The following is a 25,771-nucleotide window of genomic DNA, read 5'->3' on the forward strand; positions in this document are numbered from 1 at the left end:
GTACAGAAGTATATCCACCAACACCACTCTATCCACACCATGTGTAATGTTGTCAAGGAACAATATGGCAGCCGAACGGCAAGTGCAACACCTTCCAGCGCCGGCTGCAAGATTGGGGTTGAATGAAAAACCAGGGATCATTGCTGAAAAATAATCTTCATCCACTTATGAGAGGAACTTCCAGAGTTTAATTCTGGCGCCATTCTGTAAGGAGTCTCTGTGTGTCCTCCCCATGGAATGTGTGGGTTTCCTCCGGGTCCTTTGGTTTCCTCCCACAGTCCAAAAGACATACTGGGGAGGCTAACTGGTCACTGTAAATGGTCCCGTGATTAGGTTAGGGTGAAATCAGGGTGGTCGGGGACTACTGGAGTGGCATGGCTCAAAGGGCCAGAAGGGCCTACTCCGCCCTATTTTGCTAAATAAATCACTAGAGAGACGGGTCACCGGACAGGCAGGCAGGTCGCCAGGCAGGCAGGCAGGCAGGCAGCCAGGCAGGCAGGTCGCCAGGCAGCCAGCCAGGCACGCAGGTCGCCAGGCAGCCAGCCAGACAGGCAGGTCGCCAGGCAGCCAGCCAGACAGGCAGGTCGCCAGGCAGCCAGCCAGACAGGCAGGTCGCCAGGCAGCCAGCCAGACAGGCAGGTCGCCAGGCAGCCAGCCAGACAGGCAGGTCGCCAGGCAGCCAGCCAGACAGGCAGGTCGCCAGGCAGCCAGCCAGACAGGTCGCCAGGCAGCCAGCCAGCCAGGTCGCCAGGCAGACAGGCAGGCAGGCAGGCAGGTCGGCAGGTCGCCAGGCAGACAGACAGGCAGGCAGGCAGGTCGCCAGGCAGGCAGGCAGGCAGGTCGCCAGACAGAACGCCAGCCAGCCAGCCAGACGGGCAGGTCGCCAGGCAGCCAGCCAGACGGGCAGCCAGCCAGGCAGGCAGGCAGGCAGGTCGCCAGACAGAACGCCAGATAGGCAGGCAGGCAGGTCGCCAGGCAGCCAGCCAGACAGGCAGGTCGCCAGGCAGCCAGCCAGACAGGCAGGTCGCCAGGCAGCCAGCCAGACAGGCAGGTCGCCAGGCAGCCAGCCAGACAGGCAGGTCGCCAGGCAGCCAGCCAGACAGGCAGGTCGCCAGGCAGCCAGCCAGACAGGCAGGTCGCCAGGCAGCCAGCCAGCCAGCCAGGCAGGGCAGCCAGGCAGCCAGCCAGCCAGCCAGCCAGGCTGGCAGGTCGCCAGGCAGACAGGCAGGCAGGCAGGCAGGTCGGCAGGTCGCCAGGCAGACAGGCAGGCAGGCAGGCAGGTCGGCAGGCAGGCAGGCAGGTCGCCAGGCAGGCAGGCAGGCAGGTCGCCAGGCAGGCAGGCAGGCAGGTCGCCAGACAGAACGCCAGGCAGCCAGCCAGACGGGCAGGTCGCCAGGCAGCCAGCCAGACGGGCAGCCAGCCAGGCAGGCAGGCAGGCAGGTCGCCAGGCAGGTCGCCAGGCAGGCAGGCAGACAGCCAGACAGGCAGGTCGCCAGGCAGACAGCCAGACAGGCAGGTCGCCAGGCAGCCAGCCAGACAGGCAGGTCGCCAGGCAGCCAGCCAGATCGCCAGGCAGCCAGCCAGACAGGCAGGTCGCCAGGCAGCCAGCCAGACAGGCAGGTCGCCAGGCAGCCAGCCAGCCAGGCAGGTCGCCAGGCAGCCAGCCAGCCAGCCAGCCAGGCTGGCAGGTCGCCAGGCAGACAGGCAGGCAGGCAGGTCGGCAGGCAGGCAGGCAGGTCGCCAGGCAGGCAGGCAGGCAGGTCGCCAGACAGAACGCCAGGCAGCCAGCCAGACAGGCAGGTCGCCAGGCAGCCAGCCAGACGGGCAGCCAGCCAGGCAGGCAGGCAGGCAGGTCGCCAGACAGAACGCCAGATAGGCAGGCAGGCAGGTCGCCAGGCAGGCAGGCAGACAGCCAGACAGGCAGGTCGCCAGGCAGCCAGCCAGACAGGCAGGTCGCCAGGCAGCCAGCCAGACAGGCAGGTCGCCAGGCAGCCAGCCAGACAGGCAGGTCGCCAGGCAGCCAGCCAGACAGGCAGGTCGCCAGGCAGCCAGCCAGACAGGCAGGTCGCCAGGCAGCCAGCCAGCCAGGCAGGTCGCCAGGCAGCCAGCCAGCCAGGCAGGTCGCCAGGCAGCCAGCCAGCCAGGCTGGCAGGTCGCCAGGCAGACAGGCAGGCAGGCAGGCAGGTCGGCAGGTTACCAGGCAGGTCGGCAGGCAGGCAGGTAGGCAGGTCGCCAGGCAGGCAGGCAGGCAGGTTGCCAGACAGAACGCCAGGCAGCCAGCCAGACGGGCAGGTCGCCAGGCAGCCAGCCAGACGGGCAGGTCACCAGGCAGCCAGCCAGACGGGCAGCCAGCCAGGCAGGCAGGCAGGCAGGTCGCCAGACAGAACGCCAGATAGGCAGGCAGGCAGGTCGCCAGGCAGGCAGGCAGGCAGGCAGACAGCCAGACAGGCAGGTCGCCAGGCAGCCAGCCAGGCAGGCAGGTCGCCAGGCAGCCAGCCAGGCAGGCAGGTCGCCAGGCAGCCAGCCAGGCAGGCAGGTCGCCAGGCAGCCAGCCAGGCAGGCAGGTCGCCAGGCAGCCAGCCAGGCAGGCAGGTCGCCAGGCAGCCAGCCAGCCAGGCAGGCAGGTCGCCAGGCAGCCAGCCAGGCAGGCAGGTCGCCAGGCAGCCAGCCAGCCAGGCAGGCAGGTCGCCAGGCAGCCAGCCAGCCAGGCAGGCAGGTCGCCAGGCAGCCAGCCAGGCAGGCAGGTCGCCAGGCAGCCAGCCAGCCAGGCAGGCAGGTCGCCAGGCAGCCAGCCAGGCAGGCAGGTCGCCAGGCAGCCAGCCAGGCAGGCAGGTCGCCAGGCAGCCAGCCAGGCAGGCAGGTCGCCAGGCAGCCAGCCAGGCAGGCAGGTCGCCAGGCAGCCAGCCAGGCAGGCAGGTCGCCAGGCAGCCAGCCAGGCAGGCAGGTCGCCAGGCAGCCAGCCAGGCAGGCAGGTCGCCAGGCAGCCAGCCAGGCAGGCAGGTCGCCAGGCAGCCAGCCAGGCAGGCAGGTCGCCAGGCAGCCAGCCAGGCAGGCAGGTCGCCAGGCAGCCAGCCAGGCAGGCAGGTCGCCAGGCAGCCAGCCAGGCAGGCAGGTCGCCAGGCAGCCAGCCAGACAGGCAGGTCGCCAGGCAGCCAGCCAGCCAGCCAGGCAGGCAGGTCGCCAAACATACAGATCACTAGATAGTTAGACACGAGAAATTCTGCAGATGCTGGAAATCCAAGCAACACACACAAAATGCTGGAAGAACTCAACAGGCTAGGCAGCATCTATGAAAAAAAGTAAACAGTCGATGTTTCAGGCCAAGACCCTTCATCAGGATAGGTAGATAGTTAGATAGCCAGGTAGATGACTAGATAGGCAGACAGGTAGATAGTTAAAGAAATGAAAGGATAAATTAAAATATATTCTTGGTAAGCAAGGTTGTGAAAGGTTGTCACAGATATCAGGTGAGATTACCATGAGATCAGCCACAATGATACAGAATGACACAAGTTTGAGGGGTACAGTGATGTCCTGGATTCTAGTCTATGTGGTCATGAGGACCAAGAGCCGGGATGTGGAATTAACTGAGCAACCTTTGCCTGGCATGTAGATGATGAAGCAAGTAATCCCTGTACCACACTGATTCTACAAAGTCTATTTACAAGGAACTGTGTGATTAAATTATTCACAATTAAAACAATACAAATTTAACTTGCAAATATTGAGTCACAAAGCCAATATTATCAATATCAAAAAACTGGCCAGTATTTTATTTTTATTTAGAGATACAGCACAGAATAGACCCTTCCGGCTCACTGAGATGTGCCACCCAGTAACCCACCCACTTACCCAAACCAATTCACGGGACAATTTACAATGACCTATTAACCTACTAACCAGTACATCTTTGGACTGTGGGAGGAAACTGAAGCACACAGGTAGAACGAACGTACAAACTCCTCACAGATGGTGTTGGAATTGAACTCCAAACTCTGGAATGTCTCAAGGTGTAACCACTACACTACCGTAGTGCCCTCTAATGTACGTTTTCTTATCTAAGATCTGGAAGAGGGGACCAAGTATAGTGTATCTAAGATTGCTGATGATACTAAATTGAGTGGAAAAGCTAATTGCGCACAAGATATGGAGAGTCTGCAGAGAGATATAGATAAGTTAAGTGAGTGGGCAAGGGTCTGGAAGATGGAGTACACTGTTGGTAAATATGAGGTCATCCACTTTGGAAGAAAAAATGGAAGAGCAGATTATTATTTAAATGGTAAAATATTGCAGCACGCTGCTGTGCAGAGGGACTTGGAAGTACTTGTGCATGAATCACAAAAGGTTGCTTTGCAGGTACAGCAGGCTATCAAGAAGGCAAATGGGATGTTGGCCTTCATTGCTAGAGGGATTGAGTTTAAGAGCAGGGAGGTTATGCTGCAACTGTTCAGGGTACTGGTGAGGCCACACCTGGAGTACTGTGTGCAGTTCTGGTCTCCTTACTTGAGGAAGAATATACTGGCTTTGGAAGTGGTGCAGAAGAGGTTCACCAGGTTCATTCCAGAGATGAGGGGGTTAGACTATGAGGAGAGATTGAGTTGCCTGGGACTGTAAAAGAATGAGAGGAGATCTTATAGAAACATAAAATTATGAAAGGGATAGATAAGATAGAGGCAGGAAAGCTGTTTCCACTGGTAGGTGAGACTACAACTACAGGATACAGCCTCAATATTCAGGGGAGGACAGAGATGAGGAGGAACTGCTTTTCCCACAGAATGGTGAATCTGTCCCCAGTGAAGCAGTGGAGGCTACCTCAATAAACATATTTAAGACAAGGTTTGATAGATTTTTGCAGAGCAGGGGAATTAAGGGTTTATGGGGAAAAGGCAGGTAGGTGGACATGAGTCCGTGGCCAGATCAGCCACTATCTTATTGAATGACAGAGCAGGCTCGACTGGTCAGATGGCCTACTGCTCCTATTTTGTATGTTCTTAAGAGAATTAAGAACCTAAGAGACGAGTGTCCCAATTTTTCAACTAACATGCCACTAACTTGAAGTCATAGAAATATACAGTACTAAAGGCCATCATGCCCATGCTGTTAAAATATTGTATATATGCATAAAAATAATTCAACTTTTGTTTTCAATTAAAGTGACAAAACACACACAACTCTAAAAGGCTCCAAAATCAATAAAATCAAACAGCTGTGCATATTCTACCAGCCTTAGTAATTTTATCCAACCAGTAATCCAAAGTACCAACTGCTCCTCAAGATGCTAGGAGTTCATTTGTGAGGAAAGATGAGCCATTTTGATGGAAAAGATTAGCTTCTTTAAAAAATGAAACGATGCATACAACTTAGTAAAATCATATAAAAGACAAGAGAGAAAGGGGTGTAAAAATACAAGTCATTAACAGATACCAACAATTTTCTTGAAGTGGTTTCATGGCCCAGTAAAACTGAACTTACTTGCAGATGCTTCCTCCAGACTTGCTGTAGCATGGCTTGATCTGTAAGGAACAGGCAATAGCTTTCCACATTTCCGGCTGGCAGGTCTTAATATCTTGTACAGGAATATTCATAAATGGCATTTTGATGGTCCCTTTCTCCCACAGTTTCATGTCATTCTTGGCTCCTTGATCTGACTGAGCATTGCAACTTCGAAACAACTCTGTGGGTCTGAACAACAGAACATGTTCACACAGAACAGCACATTACCAATGTTGCTGAGAATTCTTTGATCAAGTTGTTCCTGTTATACTACACTGAACTTATATTTCTCTTCTTCACTGTCAACAAGGTAAAGGAGATGGTCATCGGCTTCAGGAGAACATAGAACAGTACAGCACAGTACAGGCCCTTCGGCCCACAATGTTGTGCCGACCCTCAAACCCTGCCTCCCATATAAGCCCCCACCTTAAATTCCCCCATATACCTGTCTAGTAGTTTGTTAAAGTTCACTAGTGTATCTGCCTCCACCACTGACTCAGGCAGTGCATTCCATAAACCAACCACTCTCTGAGTAAAAAACCTTCCTCTAATATCCCCCTTGAACTTCCCACCCCTTACCTTAAAGCCATGTCCTCTTGTATTGAGCAGTGGTGCCCTGGGGAAGAGGCGCTGGCTATCCACTCTATCTATTCCTCTTATTATCTTGTACACCTCTATCATGTCTCCTCTCAACCTCCTTCTCTCCAAAGAGTAAAGCCCTAGCTCCCTTAATCTCTGATCATAATGCATACTTTCTAAAGCAGGCAGCATCCTGGTAAATCTCCTCTGTACCCTTTCCAGTGCTTCCACACCCTTCCTATAGTGAGGCGAACTCACACTACTCACATCCCTCTGTGCATCAGGGGCGCAGCACTGGAAACTGTAAGCAGTTTCAATCTCCGGGGAGTACACATCACATACAACCTCTCGTGGTCCCAGAACACATCCAGCACAATCAGAAAAGCTCATCAATGCCTCTGATTTCTGAGGAAACTGAAAACAGCTGGACAGTGCACATCTATACTTACGTCATTCTACAGATGCACATTAGAGAGCGTCCTAACATGCTACATCATTATATGGTATGGAAACTGCACTGCAGTGGACCGGAACTTCAATGGGTGGTCAAAACTGCCCAGTACATCACAGGCACCAGCCTAAACCATCATCAAGGACATATATACAGAGAGGTGTCTAAAAAGGGCCAGTAACATCATGAAGGATCCCACCCACTCTGCTCACGGACTGTTTTGTCCCACTCCCATCAGGGAGGAGGCTACATAGACTCAAAAATAGTTACTCTCCTCAAGCAGCAAGGCTGACCAACACCACTACCCACTAACCCACCCCTCCACACCGCCAGCCACCACTACTTTATCATTTCCTGTCTGTCACCTTCAGTACAGACACTCCTGTACCTAGTGTCATTTTATAAACATACAATGTATATAAATTATCTTATGTACTTATATTTATTCTGTTTTTTTTTATTGTGTTCTTTATCTTATTGTGATTTTTTTGGTGCTGTATTGGATCCGGAGTAACAATTACTTTGTTCTCCTTTACACTTGTGTAATGAAATGACATCAAATAACCTTGATTTGAATATCTGAAAACCTAACCCGGACCCAACACATCAAAGCAGCCATAAGGAAAGCAAGACAGCGGCTTTATTTCAGTAGCAGTTTGAGGAGATTTAGTATGCCAGCAAAAACACTTGCAGGTTTCTGCAGATGTACGTTGGGGAGCTTTCCAACAGGCTGCATTACCATTTGATACGGGGTGGGGGGGCACTACTGCACAGGAGGGAAGTACTGTACTGCAAATTGCAGAGTTATAAACTTAGTCAGCTCCATCATGGGCTCTAGCCTCTGTAGTATCCAGGACGATGCCTCAAAAACGTGGCATCCATCATTAAGGACCCTGTCCCGCGCACCCACCCCCCCATCACCCAGGTCATGCCCTCTTCTCATTGCTATCATCATGAAGGAAGGAGACAAGTCTGAAGGCACACACTCAATGACTCAGGAGAAGCTTTTTCCCCTCTGCCATCTGAATGGACATTGAAACCACCAACACTATCTCACTACTTTCTTATTTCCAATTATTTACTTATTATATATATATATATATATACTGTAACAAATAGTTTTTTTCTATAATATACATTGCATTGTACTGCTGCCACTGTTAACAAATTTCACGACATATGCCGGCAATATTAATAATATTAATCCTGATTCTGAATCTCAAATCTATTTCCAATAATCAGAAATGATTTGTCACTTTTACTGATACTTAATCATAAAGTATGGAGCCTTCGGCCCACTCTGTCCACACCGACTCTCAGCCATCTGCTTACATTAATCCGACACTCTCTCCCACATTCTGCCAATCACCAGAACAATCAGGCAATTAATTAACCAGACCGTCTGTGTGTTTGGGAAGGGGGAGGGATCCCATGCAGTACAGGGAGACGTGGAAACCAAACTCCACACAGACAACACGGGAGGCCAGAGCTAATCCTGGGTCACTGGGCCTGTGAGACAGCAGCTCCACTCACTGCCCTCAATGAATAATTATATTAAATTCAGTTGATTCTAAATAAATGCAGGTATAATTATAATCAATACACCTACAGAAAATAGAAATACACTGCTGTCTTCCGTGCAATGTTAAGGCAGGATCCACACAGAGGTGATAAAGGGATCACAGCAGAAATTTTAATTGGCATAAAGTATGTTTACAACTAAATATTCATGCAGCAACTTTCTTCATATTAAAATAATTTTACTCTCATTGTATCAAACTTCATCGATGTCCTCTTCATGTGATATCCTCCTTTCTCTGTATAAGACCGTAAGATATAAGAGCAGAATTAGGCCATTTGGCCCATCGAGTCTACTCCACCATTTCCTCATGGCTGAACCATTTCCCTCTCAGCCCCAATCTCCTGTCTTCTCCCCGTATCCCTTCATTCCCTGACTAATCAAGAATCTATCAACCTCTGTCTTAAATATACATAAAGGCAGAACTGTGGAATGAACTGTGTGCAGTTCTGGTCACCTAACTATAGGAAGGATATCAGTAAGATTGAAAGAGTGCAGAGAGGATTTACTAGGATGCTGCCAGGTTTTCAGGAGTTGAGTTACAGGGAAAGACTGAACAGGTAGGACTTTATTCCTTAGAGCATAAAAGAATGAGGGGTGATTTGATATAGGTTTACAAAATTATGAGGGGTATAGACAGGGTACAGGTGTCCCCCGCTTTTCGAACGTTCACTTTATGAAACCTCACTGTTACGAAAGATCTACATTAGTTCCCTGTTTTCGCTAACAGATGTTTCCACTGTTATGAAAAAAATCAGCGCATGAAAAAAACAGCGCGCGATAAAAGGCAGCGCGCCGCACACCCCGAGCAGCCACTCTCCCCCGGATTCAGAACGGCATTCTCGCCGGCATTGCTTAAACACGTGCCTGTGAGCAGCCATTTGCAAGAGTTCTAAGGTATCAGAAAAGCCTAAAAGAACTCGTAAGGGTGTTACACTTAGCGTAAAATTAGACATAATTAAGCTTTTTGATCATGGTGAACAAAGTAAGGACAACGTGAGTTTGGCTTGTGGAAGCTGACGAAGATGATGTTGAAGAGATTTTGGCATCCCATGACCAAGAACTGAAAGATGAAGAGCTGATGCAATTGGAAGAGGAAAGGATAACAATTGAAACCGAATGCAGTAGCGAACTGAACGTGAAGCAACTGCGTGAGATTTTCGCTGCAATGATAAAGTACGACTTTAATTTTGAAAGGGTACGTAGGTTTAGCGGATATTTGCAAGATGGTTTGAGTGCTTACAAAGAACTGTATGATAGAAAAATGCATGAGGTTCAGCAGTCAAGCAAGCCTTCCACATCAGCCACAGCAGACGATGAACCTCGACCTTCAACATCGAGGCGGGCAGTCATAGGAGAAGATGAGCTGCCTGCCCTGATCGACAATGAGATGACACCCCAGCGTCCCACCACCCCAACCCCCAGGCCGCGGACAGATACCGATTCGTGGAGAATGCAGCGGTAGCCGGGAGGCACACAGCACATCTTTAAGAAAAAAACTGAAATAAACAAGCTAATTAATTAGGTGCCGCCTGGCACGTAAATGTCGGCCCAGATCAGAGGCGATGTAATCGGCAATCGTCTCTGATCTGGGCCGACAATTACGTGCCGGGCGGCACCTAATTAATTAGCTTGTTTATTTCGGCTTTTTTCTTAAAGATGTGCTGTGTGCCTCCCGGCTACCGCTGCACCACTGCATGCTTCGTGGATCGGTATCAGGTCGCTGCCTGGAGGGTGGGGGCCACTGCATCACCCCAACCTGCGACGACTCAGCCTAACACACCATCACCAGTGTGCTCTGCGCTGTCTTCCCGATTCCCATAAGTGATACTACACTGTACATACATTATTTCTACTTTATATAGGCTGTGTATTTTTACGTGTTATTTGGTATGATTTGGCAGCATCATAGCTTAAAGGTTACTGGAGAGAGCGTTTTTGCTGCCAGCACTTGCGTGAGATTTTCTGCCGAGAGCGCTTGCGTGAGATTTTCGCTACGGCAGACAGTGCCAGCAATGTTTGTGGAAAAGTATTTCTACTTTATATAGGCTGTGTATTTATCATATCATTCCTGCTTTTACTATATGTTACTGTTATTTTAGGTTTTATGTGTTATTTTGGCATGATTTGGTAGGTTATTTTTGGGTCTGTGAACGCTCACAAAATTTTCCCATATAAATAAATAGTATTGTTTCTTTGCTTTACAACATTCCGGCTTACGAACCACTTCATAGGAACGCTCTACCTTCGGATGGCGGGGGAAACCTGCTATAACAAGTAGGCTCTTTCCACTTAGATTAGGAGAGATACACACGAGAGGACATGGCTTTAGAGTGAAAGGGGAAAGGTTTAGGGGGAACATTAGGGGGAACTTCTTCACTCAGAGCGGTGGGAGTGTGGGATGAGCTGCCAACTGATATGGTAAATGCGGGCTCACTCTTAAATGTTAAGAATAAATTGGATAGGTACATGGATGGGAGAGGTCTGGAGGGTTATGGACTGGGTGCAGGTCAATGGGACTAGCGGAATAAAGTTTCAGCACAGACTAGAAGGGCCGAATGGCCTGTTTTCTGTGCTGTAGTGTTCTATGGTTCTATGACTTGGCCTCCACAGCTGCCTGTGGCAATGAATTCCATAGATTCACCACCCTCTGGCTAAAGAAATTCTTTCTCATCCCCGTTCTAAAAGGACACCCCTCTAACAGAGGCTGTCGCCTCTGGTCTTAGACTTCCCCACCATAAAACATCCTCTCCACATCCACTATTTTGAGGCCTTTCAACATTGGATTTCTTTTTTCAATAGGTTTCAACGAGATTTCCCCTTATTCTTCTGAATTTCAGTGAGTGCAGGTACATACATACACACACACACACAGAGCTAGGGTGCCCAAGACTTTTGCACAGTACTGTATACTGCCTGACAGTCTTTGTTTATGTATAGTTTCTCTATTCTATTCTACTTCTTTTTTTCCCTGCAAATGCCTACAAGAAAATAAAGCTCAGGGTAGTAAATGGTGACACAGACATACTTTGAAAATAAATTTACTGGGACTTATTTTTTAAATCACATAAACACCAGAACGTACAGTGAAATGCATCATTTGCGTTAACATTAACACAATCTGAGGATGTGCAGGAGGCAGCCCACAACTGTTGTAAGACGTTCTGGCATCGACAAGGCATGCCCACAATGAGGTGCTGTTATCACAGCTGCTCCCTGACACTCCAGCAATCTTGACGTCCAGTGCTGTCTGGAAACACTTTCCTGTGACTTCGTGGGTTCCTCCCGGGCTCTCCAGTTTCCTTCCACATTCCAAAGACACACAAAGTGCTACATTAACTGGTCACTGTAAATTACAACATAGAACAGGCCCTTCGGCCCACAATGTTGTGCCAAACCAAATAAATTAGCAATCAAATGGCCAACTAATCTAATCCCTAATACCTACACAATATCCACATCCTTCCATTTTCCTCACATTCATGTGCCTATCTAAAACATCTCTTAAAAGTCTCTAATGTATCTAACTCTACCACCATTCCAAGCACCCACCACCCTCTGTGTAAAAAAGTTGCCCCTCACATCTCCTTTGAAATTACTGCCCTCTCACCTTAAGGGCCTGCCCTCTGCTATTGCCCATGGTAATAGTATGGGTGGTAAGATTAATAGGAATGAAAGGAAAATTAGTATTGCAACATCTTTGGTCTGAGTCAGCAGAGATTCAATGGGCTGAATAGCCTCCTCCTAGGCTGTAAAGGAAGTCCATTTCTCAAATATCCTTCACCCACTATTGAACTGGAAGTGAAATAGTGCCATACTTCATTCTGTAATAAAAGGTCAATTACTGTGTTCCTTATTGACCTGGCCTCCTTTAGTATTTTCTCTCTTCAGGAGTGCTAATTAAATTGTACCAGTACATTCCACAAGATTAGACATAAATTGAATTGGATAAAATCAAATCTAGCTCACTGCATTTCAGCTCTCCATAAATTATCAACTTTATGTCTCTAGGCTTTTGAAAAGAATTCAGTAAGAATGAAGCCTTAATGCAATTTGAGACAGTGATCAAAGAACTGTATAAATATATAATTTCATTCACACATTCATTTTATACAATAAATTTACATTACTGTAAAAGTAATTTTTTTTTAAAAGAACTGCTAAATTTATCAATTGAAACCAGTGGACAGAACCTTCAAGGTCAAATAAAAATTATTCAAAAATGTATTGGACAACAGTTATTATAACAGAGAATTAAGGGTCTCAATTTGAAACATGGGTTGCTTATTCTTTTCCATAGACGCTGCCTGACCTGCGGAGTTCCTCCAGCATTTTGTGTGTTTCCCTTGATTTCCAACATCTGCAGAATCTCTTTTGTATTACAAGAGAGATTCATTTTTAGAGAGAGAAACATTTAACAGTAAAAATATCCATCACAGCTTTATCAGCACGTCAGCTTATACAGGCTTTGACCTGTACTACTGACCTGCTTAAACGGAACAGTGGCATTAAATTCTGTAATAAGTATCACTAACCAAGTCAAATTCTGGAAAATTTAAATTCAAATAATTAGATCTGAAATGTTATAAAAAGCTAAACTTCCTCATGATGTGCATGCAACTACAGGTTATCATACAACCCAGCTGTTTGCTACTATCCTCCAGGGAAGAAAATAGGCTCTCCTTACCTGTCCCATCCATGCATGACCACAGACCTGCTGATATGTATTACTCTACACTACTTCCTTAGTTTAGGAGCAATTAGGATTGCCAGAAGTGCCAGAATTCCTATCCACAACCACATCCATGAACAAATACACTTCTTGTGTCAAGATTAATGTTTCTAGTTCACTCTCATCTGCCTCGAACTTCCCAAAGCAGCCCAGTTAAGCAGAAAGAGGCCGACTGAAGTCAGAGTTACTAGGGTACATCTTTTTTTCCCCTCATGAAAAGATTAACTTTATTAGTCAGGTGTATACCAAAACACACAGTGAAATGTTGTTTACGTCAACAACCAACAGAGTCCAAAGATTGTGTTCGGGCAGCTCGCAAGTGTCACCACGGCTCCAGTGCCGACATGGCACGCCCACAAATATCAAACCCCAACTGGATGTCTTTGGAATGTAGGAGTAGACTGGGGCACCCAGAGGAAACCCACACAGTCACGGGGAGAACGTACAAACTCCTTACAGGCCAGTGGCAGGAATCGAACCACAGTTGGTGATTACTGGGGCTGTAAAGCATTGCACTAATTGCTACACGACTGCGCCCAAGCTTTGGGAGCTTTAAAATAGCTTTTAAAAGATATATCACTAAATTATGGAATTTCCTCTGCTCTTTCTGATATTCCAGACACCCTATCAATTACAGAAACTAACTTTCTGACACTCTGATAGGTCACTGACTTTATAAACCTTCACAGAAGAGTAAACCAGGTTCTCCTCTCCCCCCCTTCCTACTCAATAGACAATAGGTGCAGGAGTAGGCCATTCGGCCTTTCGAGCCAGCACCGCCATTCACTGTGATCATGGCTGATCATCCACGATCAGTATCCAGTTCCTGCCTTCTCCCCATAACCTTTGATTCCGCTATCTTTAAGAGCTCTATCCATCTCTTTATTGAAAGCATCCAGAGACTTGGCCTCCACAGCCTTCTGGGGCAGAGCATTCCATATATCCACCACTCTCCGGGTGAAAAAGTTTTTCCTCAACTCCGTTCTAAATGGCCTACCCCTAATCCTTAAACTGTGGCCTCTGGTTCTGGACTCACCCATCAGCGGGAACATGCTTCCTGCCTCCAGCGTGTCCAATCCCTTAATAATCTTGTATGTTTCAATAAGATCCCCTCTCAGCCTTCTAAATTCCAGAGTATACAAGCCCAGTCGTTCCAATCTTTCGACATATGACAGTCCTGCCATCCCGGGAATTAACCTTGTGAACCTACACTGCACTCCCTCCATAGCAAGAATGTCCTTCCTCAAATTTGGAGACCAAAACTGCACACAGTACTCCAGGTGTGGTCTCACCAGGGCCCTGTACCGCTGCAGAAGGACCCCTTTGCTCTTATACTCAATTCCCCTTGTTATGAAGGCCAGCATGCTATTAGCTTTCTTCACTGCCTGCTGTACTTGCATGCTTGCTTTCAGTGACTGATGTCATAATCCATGCTCCGGCTTCCTTTCCTGTATTCCACTGCAACAGATTCGGATAAAACTGTAGGAAGTTGGCAACTCAGCCAGCTCCATCGTGGGCACAAGCTTCTCCAGTATAGAGGACATCTTCAAATGGAGCCTCACCGTGGACTTGCCCAGTTCGTTACTACCATTGGAGAGGAGGCGTAGGAGCCTGAAGAAACACTAAACATTTTAGGAACAGCACCTTCCCCTCCACCTGGTACAGTAGCGAAACAGTTGGAGTAACACTTTACACCTGCCAGCAGTAAGATTAGTGTTCAATTCCTGCCACTGTCAATAAGGACCTAGTACATTTTCCCCATGACGGTGTGGGTTCCTCCAGATGCTCCAGTTTCCTCCCATGTTCCCTGGAAACCTGGCGACACATGCAGGCTGCCCCCAGCATAATCCTCTGATTTGATGTAAACGATGCATTTCACTGCACGTTTGATGACAAGTGACAAATAAAGTTAATCATTAATTTAATTTTATCTCAGGCATCAGATTAATGAAAGATCCACGAACCTATGAACACTACCTCACTATGTTGTTCTTCTAAAGCATTACTTATTTATATTCTTTTAATTATTTATTTTTACATTTCCTATTGAACTTATAGTACTGCCGCAAAACAGCATGACATATGTCTGTGATAATAAATTTGATTCTGATCTTAACAGATTCCATCATCTTCAGCTCTTTGTCATTTCTACCAATCACATAGAACATAGAATAGTACAGCACAGTACAGGCCCTTCGGCCCACAATGTTGTGCCGACCCTCAAACCCTGCCTCCCATATAAGCCCCCACCTTAGATTCCTCCATATACCTGTCTAGTAGTCTCTTAAACTTCACTAGTGTATCTGCCTCCACCACTGACTCAGGCAGTGCATTCCACGCTTCGGATGCCGTTCCTACTCTCCCCATCTGTTTATTACCTCACCTGGATCCACCCACAATCTCTTGTTCAACCCATTCACTCCATCTTTTTACACTGGCCATCTCCCCCCATCGTTCAGTCCAGGCAAAGAGTCTCGACCCGAAACATTAACTAACAATTTCCCTCCATAAACAACAGGAATTCTGCAGATGCTGGAAATTCAAGCAACATACATCAAAGTTGCTGGTGAACGCAGCAGGCCAGGCAGCATCTATAGGAAGAGGCGCAGTCGACGTTTCAGGCCGAGACCCTTCGTCAGGACTAACTGAAGGAAGAGTGAGTAAGGGATTTGAAAGCTGGAGGGGGAGGGGGAGATCCAAAATGATAGGAGAAGACAGGAGGGGGAGGGATGGAGCTGAGAGCTGGACAGGTGATAGGCAGAAGGGGATACGAGAGGATCATGGGACAGGAGGTCCGGGAAGAAAGACGGGGGGGGGGTGACCCAGAGGATGGGCAAGAGGTATATTCAGAGGGACAGAGGGAGAAAAAGGAGAGTGAGAGAAAGAATGTGTGCATTAAAAAGAGTAACAGATGGGGTACGAGGGGGAGGTGGGGCCTAGCGGAAGTTAGAGAAGTCAATGTTCATGCCATCAGGTTGGAGGCTACCCAGACGGAATATAAGGTGTTGTTCCTCCAACCTGAGTGTGGCTTCATCTTTACAGTAGAGGAGGCCGTGGATAGACATGTCAGAATGGGAATGGGATGTGGAATTAAAATGTGTGGCCACTGGGAGATCCTGCTTTCTCTGGCGGACAGAGCGTAGATGTTCAGCAAAGCGGTCTCCCAGTCTGCGTCGGGTCTCACCAATATATAAAAGGCCACATCGGGAGCACCGGACGCAGTATATCACCCCAGTCGACTCACAGGTGAAGTGATGCCTCACCTGGAAGGACTGTTTGGGGCCCTGAATGGTGGTAAGGGAGGAAGTGTAAGGGCATGTGTAGCACTTGTTCCGCTTACACGGATAAGTGCCAGGAGGGAGATCAGTGGGGAGGGATGGGGGGGACGAATGGACAAGGGAGTTGTGTAGGGAGCGATCCCTGCGGAATGCAGAGAGAGGCGGGGAGGGAAAGATATGCTTAGTGGTGGGATCCCTCCATAGATGTTCTCTGATCTACTGAGTTCTGTTATGTTGTGTAACTTCAAAAACTAATTCAAGGAAGACATGGGAGTCTGAATGTGAGTCTAACTTTGTGTTTACCTAAGCAAGGTGCACACGTGGTAGTGTCATGACATATGCAATTCACGTATTTTTACATATAACTATAATGAATTATATAAATAACAAAGAATGCTTCATCAAACAATATATTTACAAGATTGCTCAAATATTAATTACACAAGTTCCTCCAGGGCTTTTTGTTTGGCTCAGATTCCATTATCCACAGTGTCTTTTGTCTCTGAAGTAACAAGTACAAAATGCTGGAGGAACTCAACAGGTCAGGCAGCATCTATGGAAATGAACAAACAATCGACATTTCAGACTCAAAGGGTCTCAACCTAAAACATCAACTGTTTATTCCTTTCCATTGATGCTGCCCTACCTACTGAGTTCCTCAAGTATTTTGTGCGTGGTACTCCAGATTTCCAGCCTCTGCAGAATCTCTTGTGTTTATCTTTTGTTTCTAAACATGGCTAGTGTTTGCAAATTGTTAAATCACTAAGGAAAGCTTTACCTGTTATTAAAATTAGTGCAGTATTTGAGATTTTGACAACCCAGTTGACACGGCTCTCGTATATCAGCCAGACATGTAAACATGGCGGCTTCCAGACGGTTATATTCACAGATTCTGTCAAATTCTTGCCAGTGAGTTGTGCTCCCCCATCTGGTGCTGTACAACTTGATACACAGATCTCTGCCAAATTGAGAGAGAAAACATTTCAAAGAGGAAATAGTCTTAAGATTAGAACATAAACCAGGAATACGCACAGCAATTCCTTCTATAAACTATAAAATTCATTTAATAATAAGTCTAATTAGTGCAAATTGCTGTCTTTAATTAGAGAAGGATAATTATGAATAGTAACATCGATTCTTGCAGTTTTCTGAAGCTTGTTTGAATTATCCCAGACACTGAAATACTTCTTATATCCCTAAATTATCCTGTTTCTTTTCATTGTAACCTCTTCAAAGAAATTGTGGCTTTATATGGCACTGCTTTGGCCTTGGAGCATTGTGAATGGTTTCGGGCCCTTAGCTTAGAACGGATGTGCTGACACTGGAAAGGGTTCAAAGGAGGTTCACAAGAATGATTCTGGGAATGAAGGGAGGAACTCACTGGGCCAGGCAGCATCTATGGAAAAGGACAAACAACATTTCAGGCCGAGACCCTTCATCAGGACTGGAAAAAAAGAGGTGAGGTCAGAGTAAGAAGGTTGGTGGGGGGAGGTGGAGGGAAGTACAAGGTAGTTGGTGATAGGTGAAACCAGAAGAAAGGGAGGGGTGAAGCAAACAGCTGGGGAGTCGGTTGGTGAAAGAGACAGAGGGCTGGAGAAGGGGGAATTTGATAGGAGAGGACAGAAGGCCATGGAAGAAAGGGAAAGAAGAGGCGCACCAGAGGGAGGCGATGGGCAGGTAAGGAGATAAGCTGAGAGAGGGAAATGGGAATGAGGAATGGTGAAGGAGAGGGGCAGGGCGATTACCAGAAGTTTGAGAAATCAATGTTGATGCCATCAGGTTGGAGGCTACCCAGACTGAATATAAGATGTTGCTCCTCCAACCTGAGTGTGGCCTCATCACGGCAGTAGAGGAGGCCATGGACTGGCATGTTGGAATGAGAATGCTACAGGCAATTATTGCCTTGTGGTTTAGTGGCTGATATCTTAATGTTGCTTTGACTTTGCTGCATGCAAACATGAAGTCTTCCCTCTTTAGAATTGACAGTGTGCGACCAATTGCACACTTTTGATCTTATGAAGGGGGGAGGGGGAGGAGGAAGGGGATTCGGAGATGAGGGGGCAGGGGTAGGGATTGGAGGAGGGGGAGGGGAGACAGTGTTCAGGAATGGGTGGGAAGGGGGGAGGAGGAGGAAATACCGCTGGAATTAGTAGAAACTATTACCAGTAATCAAAAAGGACCTGATTCCGTACTGTATAACTCCCCTCTTTTCTACCATACCCCACAATGATAGTGTAACAGTGAATGGTATCTAACCCCTAGGCCACAGGGTGCAGCTGTGTCAATAAGACTGTTATCCACTAGGTTGACAACTGTGCCGTTTGTACTGCAGGCATTTGATTAATGGGTCTCCACTTGGCCAGGTCAAAACCCCATTCCTCCTCCAGATTTGCTCTTTCTCTGAGGGAGGCTTTGAATTTGATCCCTGTCATGGAGGAGGCACAGGCACAACCAGATGGCTTCACTGCTAATGTCAGAAATCACTGTTGTTGCAAAGTTCTGAATGGTTGCCTTTAACAACTACACACAATTAATATAGAACATAGAACACTATAGCACAGTACAGGCCCTTCGGCTCACGATGTTGTGCTGAATTTTTAACTTACTCTAAGATCAATCTAACCCTTGCCTCCTACATAGCTCTCAGCTCTCCATTTCTATATCATCCATGTTCCTATCCAAGAGTCTCTTAAATATCTCTAATGTATCAGCCTCTAATATTGTACGCCTGTTTCAAGTTGCCTCTCATCCTCCTTCACTACAAACAGAAAAACAATCATTTTTCTTTATTTATTTTTATTTAGAGGTAGTGTGCAGAACAGGTCCTCCCGATCCAAAGAGCCCCCACCGCCCAGCAACCCACCAATTTAACATTGACCTAATCACCAGACAATTTACATTCAGGTAGTTAAGCATCGTCTCAAAAGGGCAGATGCAAGGCTGGTTTCTGCCATCCAGCTCGTGCCCAATAATGAACAAGCATTGCTCTTAAACATAGCAATTCTACAGAGGAAGAGCTGATGGGCTTTTATTACACCAATCGTTTTTACCAAACCGCCTGATACAGCATGGTGACAATCACACTTAGTGCTCAATTTTATTCTACAATTCAATTCCACAGTACAGAAAACAGAAGCAATCTGAACTACTCAGTTTGTCCAGCTTTCCGAGGTCTGCTGAGAGGACCATCAGGGTCTCTCTCCCCCACATCTCAGATATTTATCAGGAGTGCTGTGTACACAGGGCCTTAGGATTGTCAAGAGCCCCTCCTATCTGTCCAACAGCCTCTTTGATCTCCTACCCTCAGGCAGGAGATACCATATCATTAGGACAAGAACTGTTAGGAAACAGCTTCTTCCTCAGGCCCTGCCAGCACCAGGTACAAATACCAGTAGCATTATACTGTTAATTTTTTTTAAACTTGAGTCAGAAGTGCACCTTATTGTTTATAATTTATTTGTGGTAATATTACTTTATGGGTTGTGTACCTTTGTCCGAAGGAATGTAGTTTTGTTTAGTGATAAACGTGTGTACAATGGAATGACAACTTTTAGTGTGCTGCTCCTTGAAAACGTTTGTTTGCCTTGTGCCAGAACTCTGTGCTGTAATGCAAAAGCTATCAGCTGATATTTGATTTTCCTGGTATCTTATATGTGAGCATAAAAATTATTGCACTTCCATTATTTTTGCCCTTCTTAAGACATTTCAAAAGATAAAAGATAAAGATTAGACCATAAGACATACGAGCACAATTACTCCATTCAGCCCATTCAGCCTGCTCCATCATGATGGATCCATTTCCCTTTGAACCCTTTGCTCTTGCCTTCTCCCTGTAACCCTTCATATCCTGATCTATCAACCTCCACCTTAAATACACCAAATAACCTGGCCTCCACAGACACCTCTGGTAACAAATTCCACAGATTCACCAAATCTCTGGCTAAAGGAATTCCTCATCTCCATTTTAAATGGAATTCCCTTTATTCTGAGGTTGTGCCCTCTGGTTCTACACTCACCTTTCATTGGAAAGATCCTCTCCTTATCCACTGTATTTGGTCCTTTCAACATTCAATGGATTTCAACGAGATCCCCCTGTATTCTTCTATATTTCAGGAACTACAAGCCCAGAACCATCAAACACTCCACATACAGTAAGTCTTTCATGCCTGGAATCATTTTTGTGAACCTCCTTTGAACCCTCTCCAACGTCAGCACATCCTTTCTTAGATAAGGAACCCAAAACTGCTCACAATATGCCAAGTGAGGACTCACCAGTGTCTTATCAAGCCTCAGCATTACATCCTTGCTTTTATATTCTAGTCTTCACCAAATGCCTTCCTCTCCACTGACTCAACTACAAATTAACTCTTAGGGAATCCTGCACGAGACTCCCAAGTCCCTTTGCACCACAGATTTCTGAATTTTCTCCCCAATTACTTAATATTATTTAAATGGGGAAAGAATTCAAAGTTCGGAGATGCAACGGGACTTGGGAGTCCTCGTACAGGATACCCTTAAAGTTAACCTCCAGGTTGAGTCAGTAGTGAAGAAGGCGAATGCAATGTTGGCATTCATTTCTAGAGGAACAGAGTATAGGAGCAGGGATGTGATGTTGAGGCTCTATAAGGCACTGGTGAGACCTCACTTGGAGTACTGTGGGCAGTTTTGGTCTCCTTATTTAAGAAAGGATGTGCTGACATTGGAGAGGGTACAGAGAAGATTCACTAGAATGATTCCGGGAATGAGAGGGTTAACATATGAGGAACGTTTGTCTGCTCTTGAACTGTATTCCTTGGACACCTCATAGAAACATTTCGAATGTTGATAGGCATGGACAGAGTGGATGTGGCAAAGTTGTTTCCCGTGATGGGGGAGTCTAATATGAGAGGGCATGACTTAAGGATTGAAGGGCGCCCATTCAGAACAGAAATGCAAAGAAATTTTTTTAGTCAGAGGGTGGTGAATCTATGGAATTTGTTGCCACGGGCAGCAGTGGAAGCCAAGTCATTGGGTGTATTTAAGGCAGAGATTGATAGGTGTCTGAGCAGCCAGGGCATCAAAGGTTATGGTGAGAAGGCGGGGGAGTGGGATTAAATGGGAGAATGGATCAGCTCATGATAAAATGGTGGAGCAGAGTCGATGGGCCGAATGGCCGACTTCTGCTCCTTTGTCTTATGGTCTAATTAGAAAATAGTCTACACTTTTATTCCTACTACCCAGAGTGTATGACCATACACTTCTTGACACTGTATTCCATCTGCCACTTCTTTGCCCATTCCCTAATCAGAATCAGATTTATTATCACCAGCATGTGTCGTGAAATTTGTTAATGTAGCAGCAGCAGTTCAATGCAATACATAATATAGAAAGAAAAAATAAATAAGTAAATCAATTACAGTAAGCATATTATGCACATTAGGTAGATTAAAAATAGTGTAAAATAGAAGTAAAATATAAATAAAAAGTGAGGTGGTGTTCACAGGTTCAATGTCCATTTAGGAATCGGATGGCAGAGGGGAAGAAACTGTTCCTGAATCACTGAGTGTGTGCCTTCAGGCTTCTGTACCTCCTCCCTGATGGTAGCAATGAGAAGAGGGCATGTCCTGGGTGCTGGGGGTCCTTACTGATGGACACCACCTTTCTGAGGCACCCTTGAAGATGCCTGTGCAGTAGGCCCCCCCCCCACCCCATACCAGACAGTGATGAAGCATGTCAGAATGCTCTCCACGGTACATCTATAGAAGTTTCACGTGTTTTAGGTGACAAACCAATCTCTTCAAACTCCTAATGAAATATAGCCACTGTCTTGCCTTCTTTATTTCTGCATCGATAAGTTGGGACTGGGTTAGATCCTCAGAGATCTTGACACCAAGGAGCTTGAAATTGCTCACTCACTCCACTATCCTATAAGGATAGATTTGTGTTCCCTCGTCTTACCCTTCCTGATGTCCACAATCAGCTCTTTCATCTTACTGACACTGAGTGTGAGGTTGCTGCTGAGAAACATTCAACTGACAGGAATATCTCATTCCTGTATGCATTCTCATCTCCATCTGAGATTCCACCAGTAACAGTGGTATCATCAGTAAATTACTGATGGTATTTCACTGGTATTTTTGAAGCAGGTAGGAACTTCCAACTGTAGCAGTGAGAGGTTGAAAATGTCCTGCCAGTTGCTTGGCGCAAGTTTTCAGAGCGTTCCCAGGTACTCCATCTGGGCCTGCCGCCTTGCAAGGGTTCACTCCTGCCTAAGTCCTTCTGAATTCTCCCTGCTCCTTCAACACTACCTTCCACCCACCTACCTTCATTTCATCCACAAATATGGTTACAAAGCTATTTGTTTTATTTGTCAAGACATACAGTGATGTGCGCTGCTTAAATTAATGAGAAACATGTGTATAGTGTTCCAATGGACTTCTAGCCAGTTCCCCACACATAAGATGCAGACAGATGATATTCAGAAACCAAGTCTGATCCGTTTCCAGCTAGTGAAGTTCACAAGCGAAATGGGAATAATCTTGACACATTCAACTCGACAGACAACTTGGACAAAGTATATTGCCAGATATGACAGCATAGGAATGTACACAGTTGTACTGCCTCTATAGTCTGGGGTGTGAGAATGGAGATACATCTCAACCAAAGGAGATGCAAGGTGCTTCTTCCCTCCACTAGCCTGCAGGTCACCCTTGAGTAAGGTGTAGCACCTGCTTAGCCCCCTGCTTCCCCCCACTCCCCGATCAGTATCACATGAAGCCATGGGAGCAGGTGGTGGATGGTCGTATGAGCAGCTGGTGCAGATCACAAGTCCTGGTTATGTGACCACTGACACCAGGCAGACAATCTCAGAAGAGTATTGATAATGGCTGGGATCACACGTCTTGTAAAGACACTGCCCAGAAGAAGACAATGGCAAACCACTTCTGTAGAAAAATTTGCCAACAACAATCATGGCCATGGAAAGGACATGATCGCCTATGTCATATGACACGACACATAACAACTGAATGAATGAATATTGGAGTCACTTACTTTAGTCACATTTACAGAGGATCAGAAGAGAAAACAGGTGGTTCTAGAAAGCTTTCCAAGAACCATTAAAACAATTCCAGGTTTTTCCAGGGAGGTTGGGTTATAACTAGATGTCATGGGTTAAGGGTGAAAGGTGAAATGTTTAAGGGGAACACGAGGGGAAACCTCTCGACTCAGAGGGTGGTGAGAGTGTGGAACGAGCTACCAGCTCAAGTGGTGGATGTGATTTTGATATCAACGTTTAAGAAAAGTTTGGATAGGTACATAGATGGGATGGTAAGGAGGGCTATGGTCCCAGTGTCGGTCAATGGGAGTAGGCAGTTAAAATGGTTTGGCATGAACTAGGTGAGCTGAAGGATTTGTTCTGTGCTGTAATTTTTTTAATGACTATTTATCTCTAAATAATAAAAAAGAGCTGGAGCACCATGATGATCTCAATGTTTTTGGATGACAGTTTGAGGATAAAGGGGAAGCCTTTTAGGACCGAGATTAGGAAAAACTTCTTCACACAGAGAGTGGTGAATCTGCGGAATTCTCTGCCACAGGAAACAGTTGAGGCCAGTTCATTGGCGATATTTAAGAGGGAGTTAGATATGGCCCTTGTGGCTAAAGGGATCAGGGGGTATGGAGGGAAGGCTGGTACAGGGTTCTGAGTTGGATGATCAGCCATGATCACACTGAATGGCGGTGCAGGCTTGAAGGGCCGAATGGCCTACTCCTGCACCTATTTTCTATGTTTCTACGTTTCTACAAGTAAAGAAAGGATGGCGGTTAGGGAGGAGGGGTAGGGATGAGTGTTACACCTCAAGGTGACAAGGGAGAGTTCTGGGGTAGGGAGGGGCCAGTGTACAAGGGAGTCATGGAGAGAACGATTCCTACGTAAAGCAGAAAGGAGTCAAGAAAGAAACAAAGTTAACTTTTCAGTGTGAACTATTCATCTGATTTCTCTCCCCACCGATTTCTCTGGTCTGCTGACTACTGTTGGATCTGACTGTTCATTGTTATTTTCTTTGCAGTGTAACAATTAATTATCTGCTCCTATTTTAAGTAGCTTTTATATGCATGTAACTGTTTATTATGCTTCCTGGTGGTCACAATATGTATATGCAACTTCAACTTGTTCCCCAATGCAGGGGCACCCAACCTGGGGTCCATGAACCTCTCAGTTAATGCAGGGGCCCATAGCAAAAGAAGGGCTGGGAACCCCTGCTCTAGTGATTATACAAAGTATAATTACGTTAGCTTCTCTCAGTACTGTATTAATTGAACAAGTGTTTTCTCTTAAGTGTTGACTCTTAAGAAATAGAATGGAATTTTCCTCATCTATGGGTATTAAAAATAGCTGCTCCATGCCGGGTGCCAACTTAGTTCTTTATCTCTCCTTTCACTTAGTAGACCTCTATCAATTTTCTCTTTGTTGCATTAACACTTAATAAAATGATCATGAAACAAGTTTTGTGTCCCTTTTCTGACTTCTGAAAGAACATAGTATGAAAACATCAAATACCTCACTGTCTACAAAATTCCTAGTGAAACTGCACAGTTCCACAAATCCGAATTAATAACAGGAGTCAATCCAATTGCACGCTTTCTGGGAAGGAATTACTTTCAAATATTAAGTTCAGAGAAACAATTTTTCCAACCTGCAGATGGAAGTATTTGCTTTGGAACAACAGTGCAATTTGGCACCATCAACAGCTGTGGCAGGCAATCCATTCGTGCTGTTATCTGGATTACTTGATCCGGAACTTTCTAAAAAGCATTGCCACAGTGGATCCTGAGGCAGAGGCATTTTCTTACAGCCTTCGATAAGTCCATCAACAATTTCTTGATCAGTGGACTTTGTCATCAGTACTTTTCGACATGTGGTCTGACAAGCAAAGTCTTCTGCTCTGTCACAGCAGTATAAACCTGAAGAATTGGGAAATTTAACAGTACTAATTAGATTTACTCCACACTTAAACTGGAATTGTCATTCATGCTAGATTTTTTGAATTAGCAAATATTGCACTGCCTTTGATAAAGGAAAGTGACAGCCAAGTAGAACGCACAAGAAAGTTAGTCAAGAATCTATAATCATTAGTTAGCTGCTGTTTTGTGTTTACTTTTTTTTAAAAAAAAGAGTGGTGGGTGCCTGTTGCGAGACATACATATACATTGGGGGTATCTAAGGAAGTCCAGGACAGGCACAAGAATGATAGAAAAATGGAGATGATGTGGGAGGGAAGGGTTATTTAATCGTAGAGCAGGTTAAAAGGTTGGCCCAACATTGTGAACCGAATGGCCTGTACTGTGCTGCAATGTTCCTTTTGTTTACGGTAATTTAAATTTTCCAATGGCTTTTGCGACAAAAAGCTTGTTGTGGGACTTCACGAGTAAATGCATTCACATATTGCCTTTAGATGAACACGAAAGGATTCTTCCACTAAACAGAGAAGCTAGGGATCAGGGGGTCAAAACCTGGGGTCCACAGACCCTTCAGTTAATGGTAGGGCTGCATGGCATACAAAGTTTGGGGACACCTGCCTGAGACACATCCCAGCGCATGGTAGATTGAAAAATATAAGAGAGAATAAATATAAATCAACCAACAGCAAGAGCCAAGCTTGGATTTAAAAACAAAATAT

The 25,771-nt window shown here is 46.2% G+C and overlaps 1 protein-coding gene across 11 annotated transcripts in view; it reads right to left on the reverse strand.

The window, feature by feature from the left end:
- The window catches only part of reck (reversion-inducing-cysteine-rich protein with kazal motifs), a 206,482-nt gene that overhangs the window by 64,441 nt on the left and 116,270 nt on the right, over positions 1-25,771 (reverse strand). For all 11 annotated transcript variants that reach the window (XM_063067016.1, XM_063066939.1, XM_063067008.1 and 8 more), the window contains 3 exons: positions 24,788-25,055; positions 16,891-17,070; positions 5,473-5,682 (listed from right to left, as the gene is read on the reverse strand). In XM_063067016.1, the coding sequence (XP_062923086.1) occupies positions 5,473-5,682; positions 16,891-17,070; positions 24,788-25,055 (658 nt within the window). The remainder of the gene's footprint in view (positions 1-5,472; positions 5,683-16,890; positions 17,071-24,787; positions 25,056-25,771) is intronic.

The sequence above is a fragment of the Mobula hypostoma genome, chromosome 1 (assembly GCF_963921235.1).
Source record: "Mobula hypostoma chromosome 1, sMobHyp1.1, whole genome shotgun sequence".
Classification (NCBI taxonomy): domain Eukaryota; kingdom Metazoa; phylum Chordata; class Chondrichthyes; order Myliobatiformes; family Myliobatidae; genus Mobula; species Mobula hypostoma.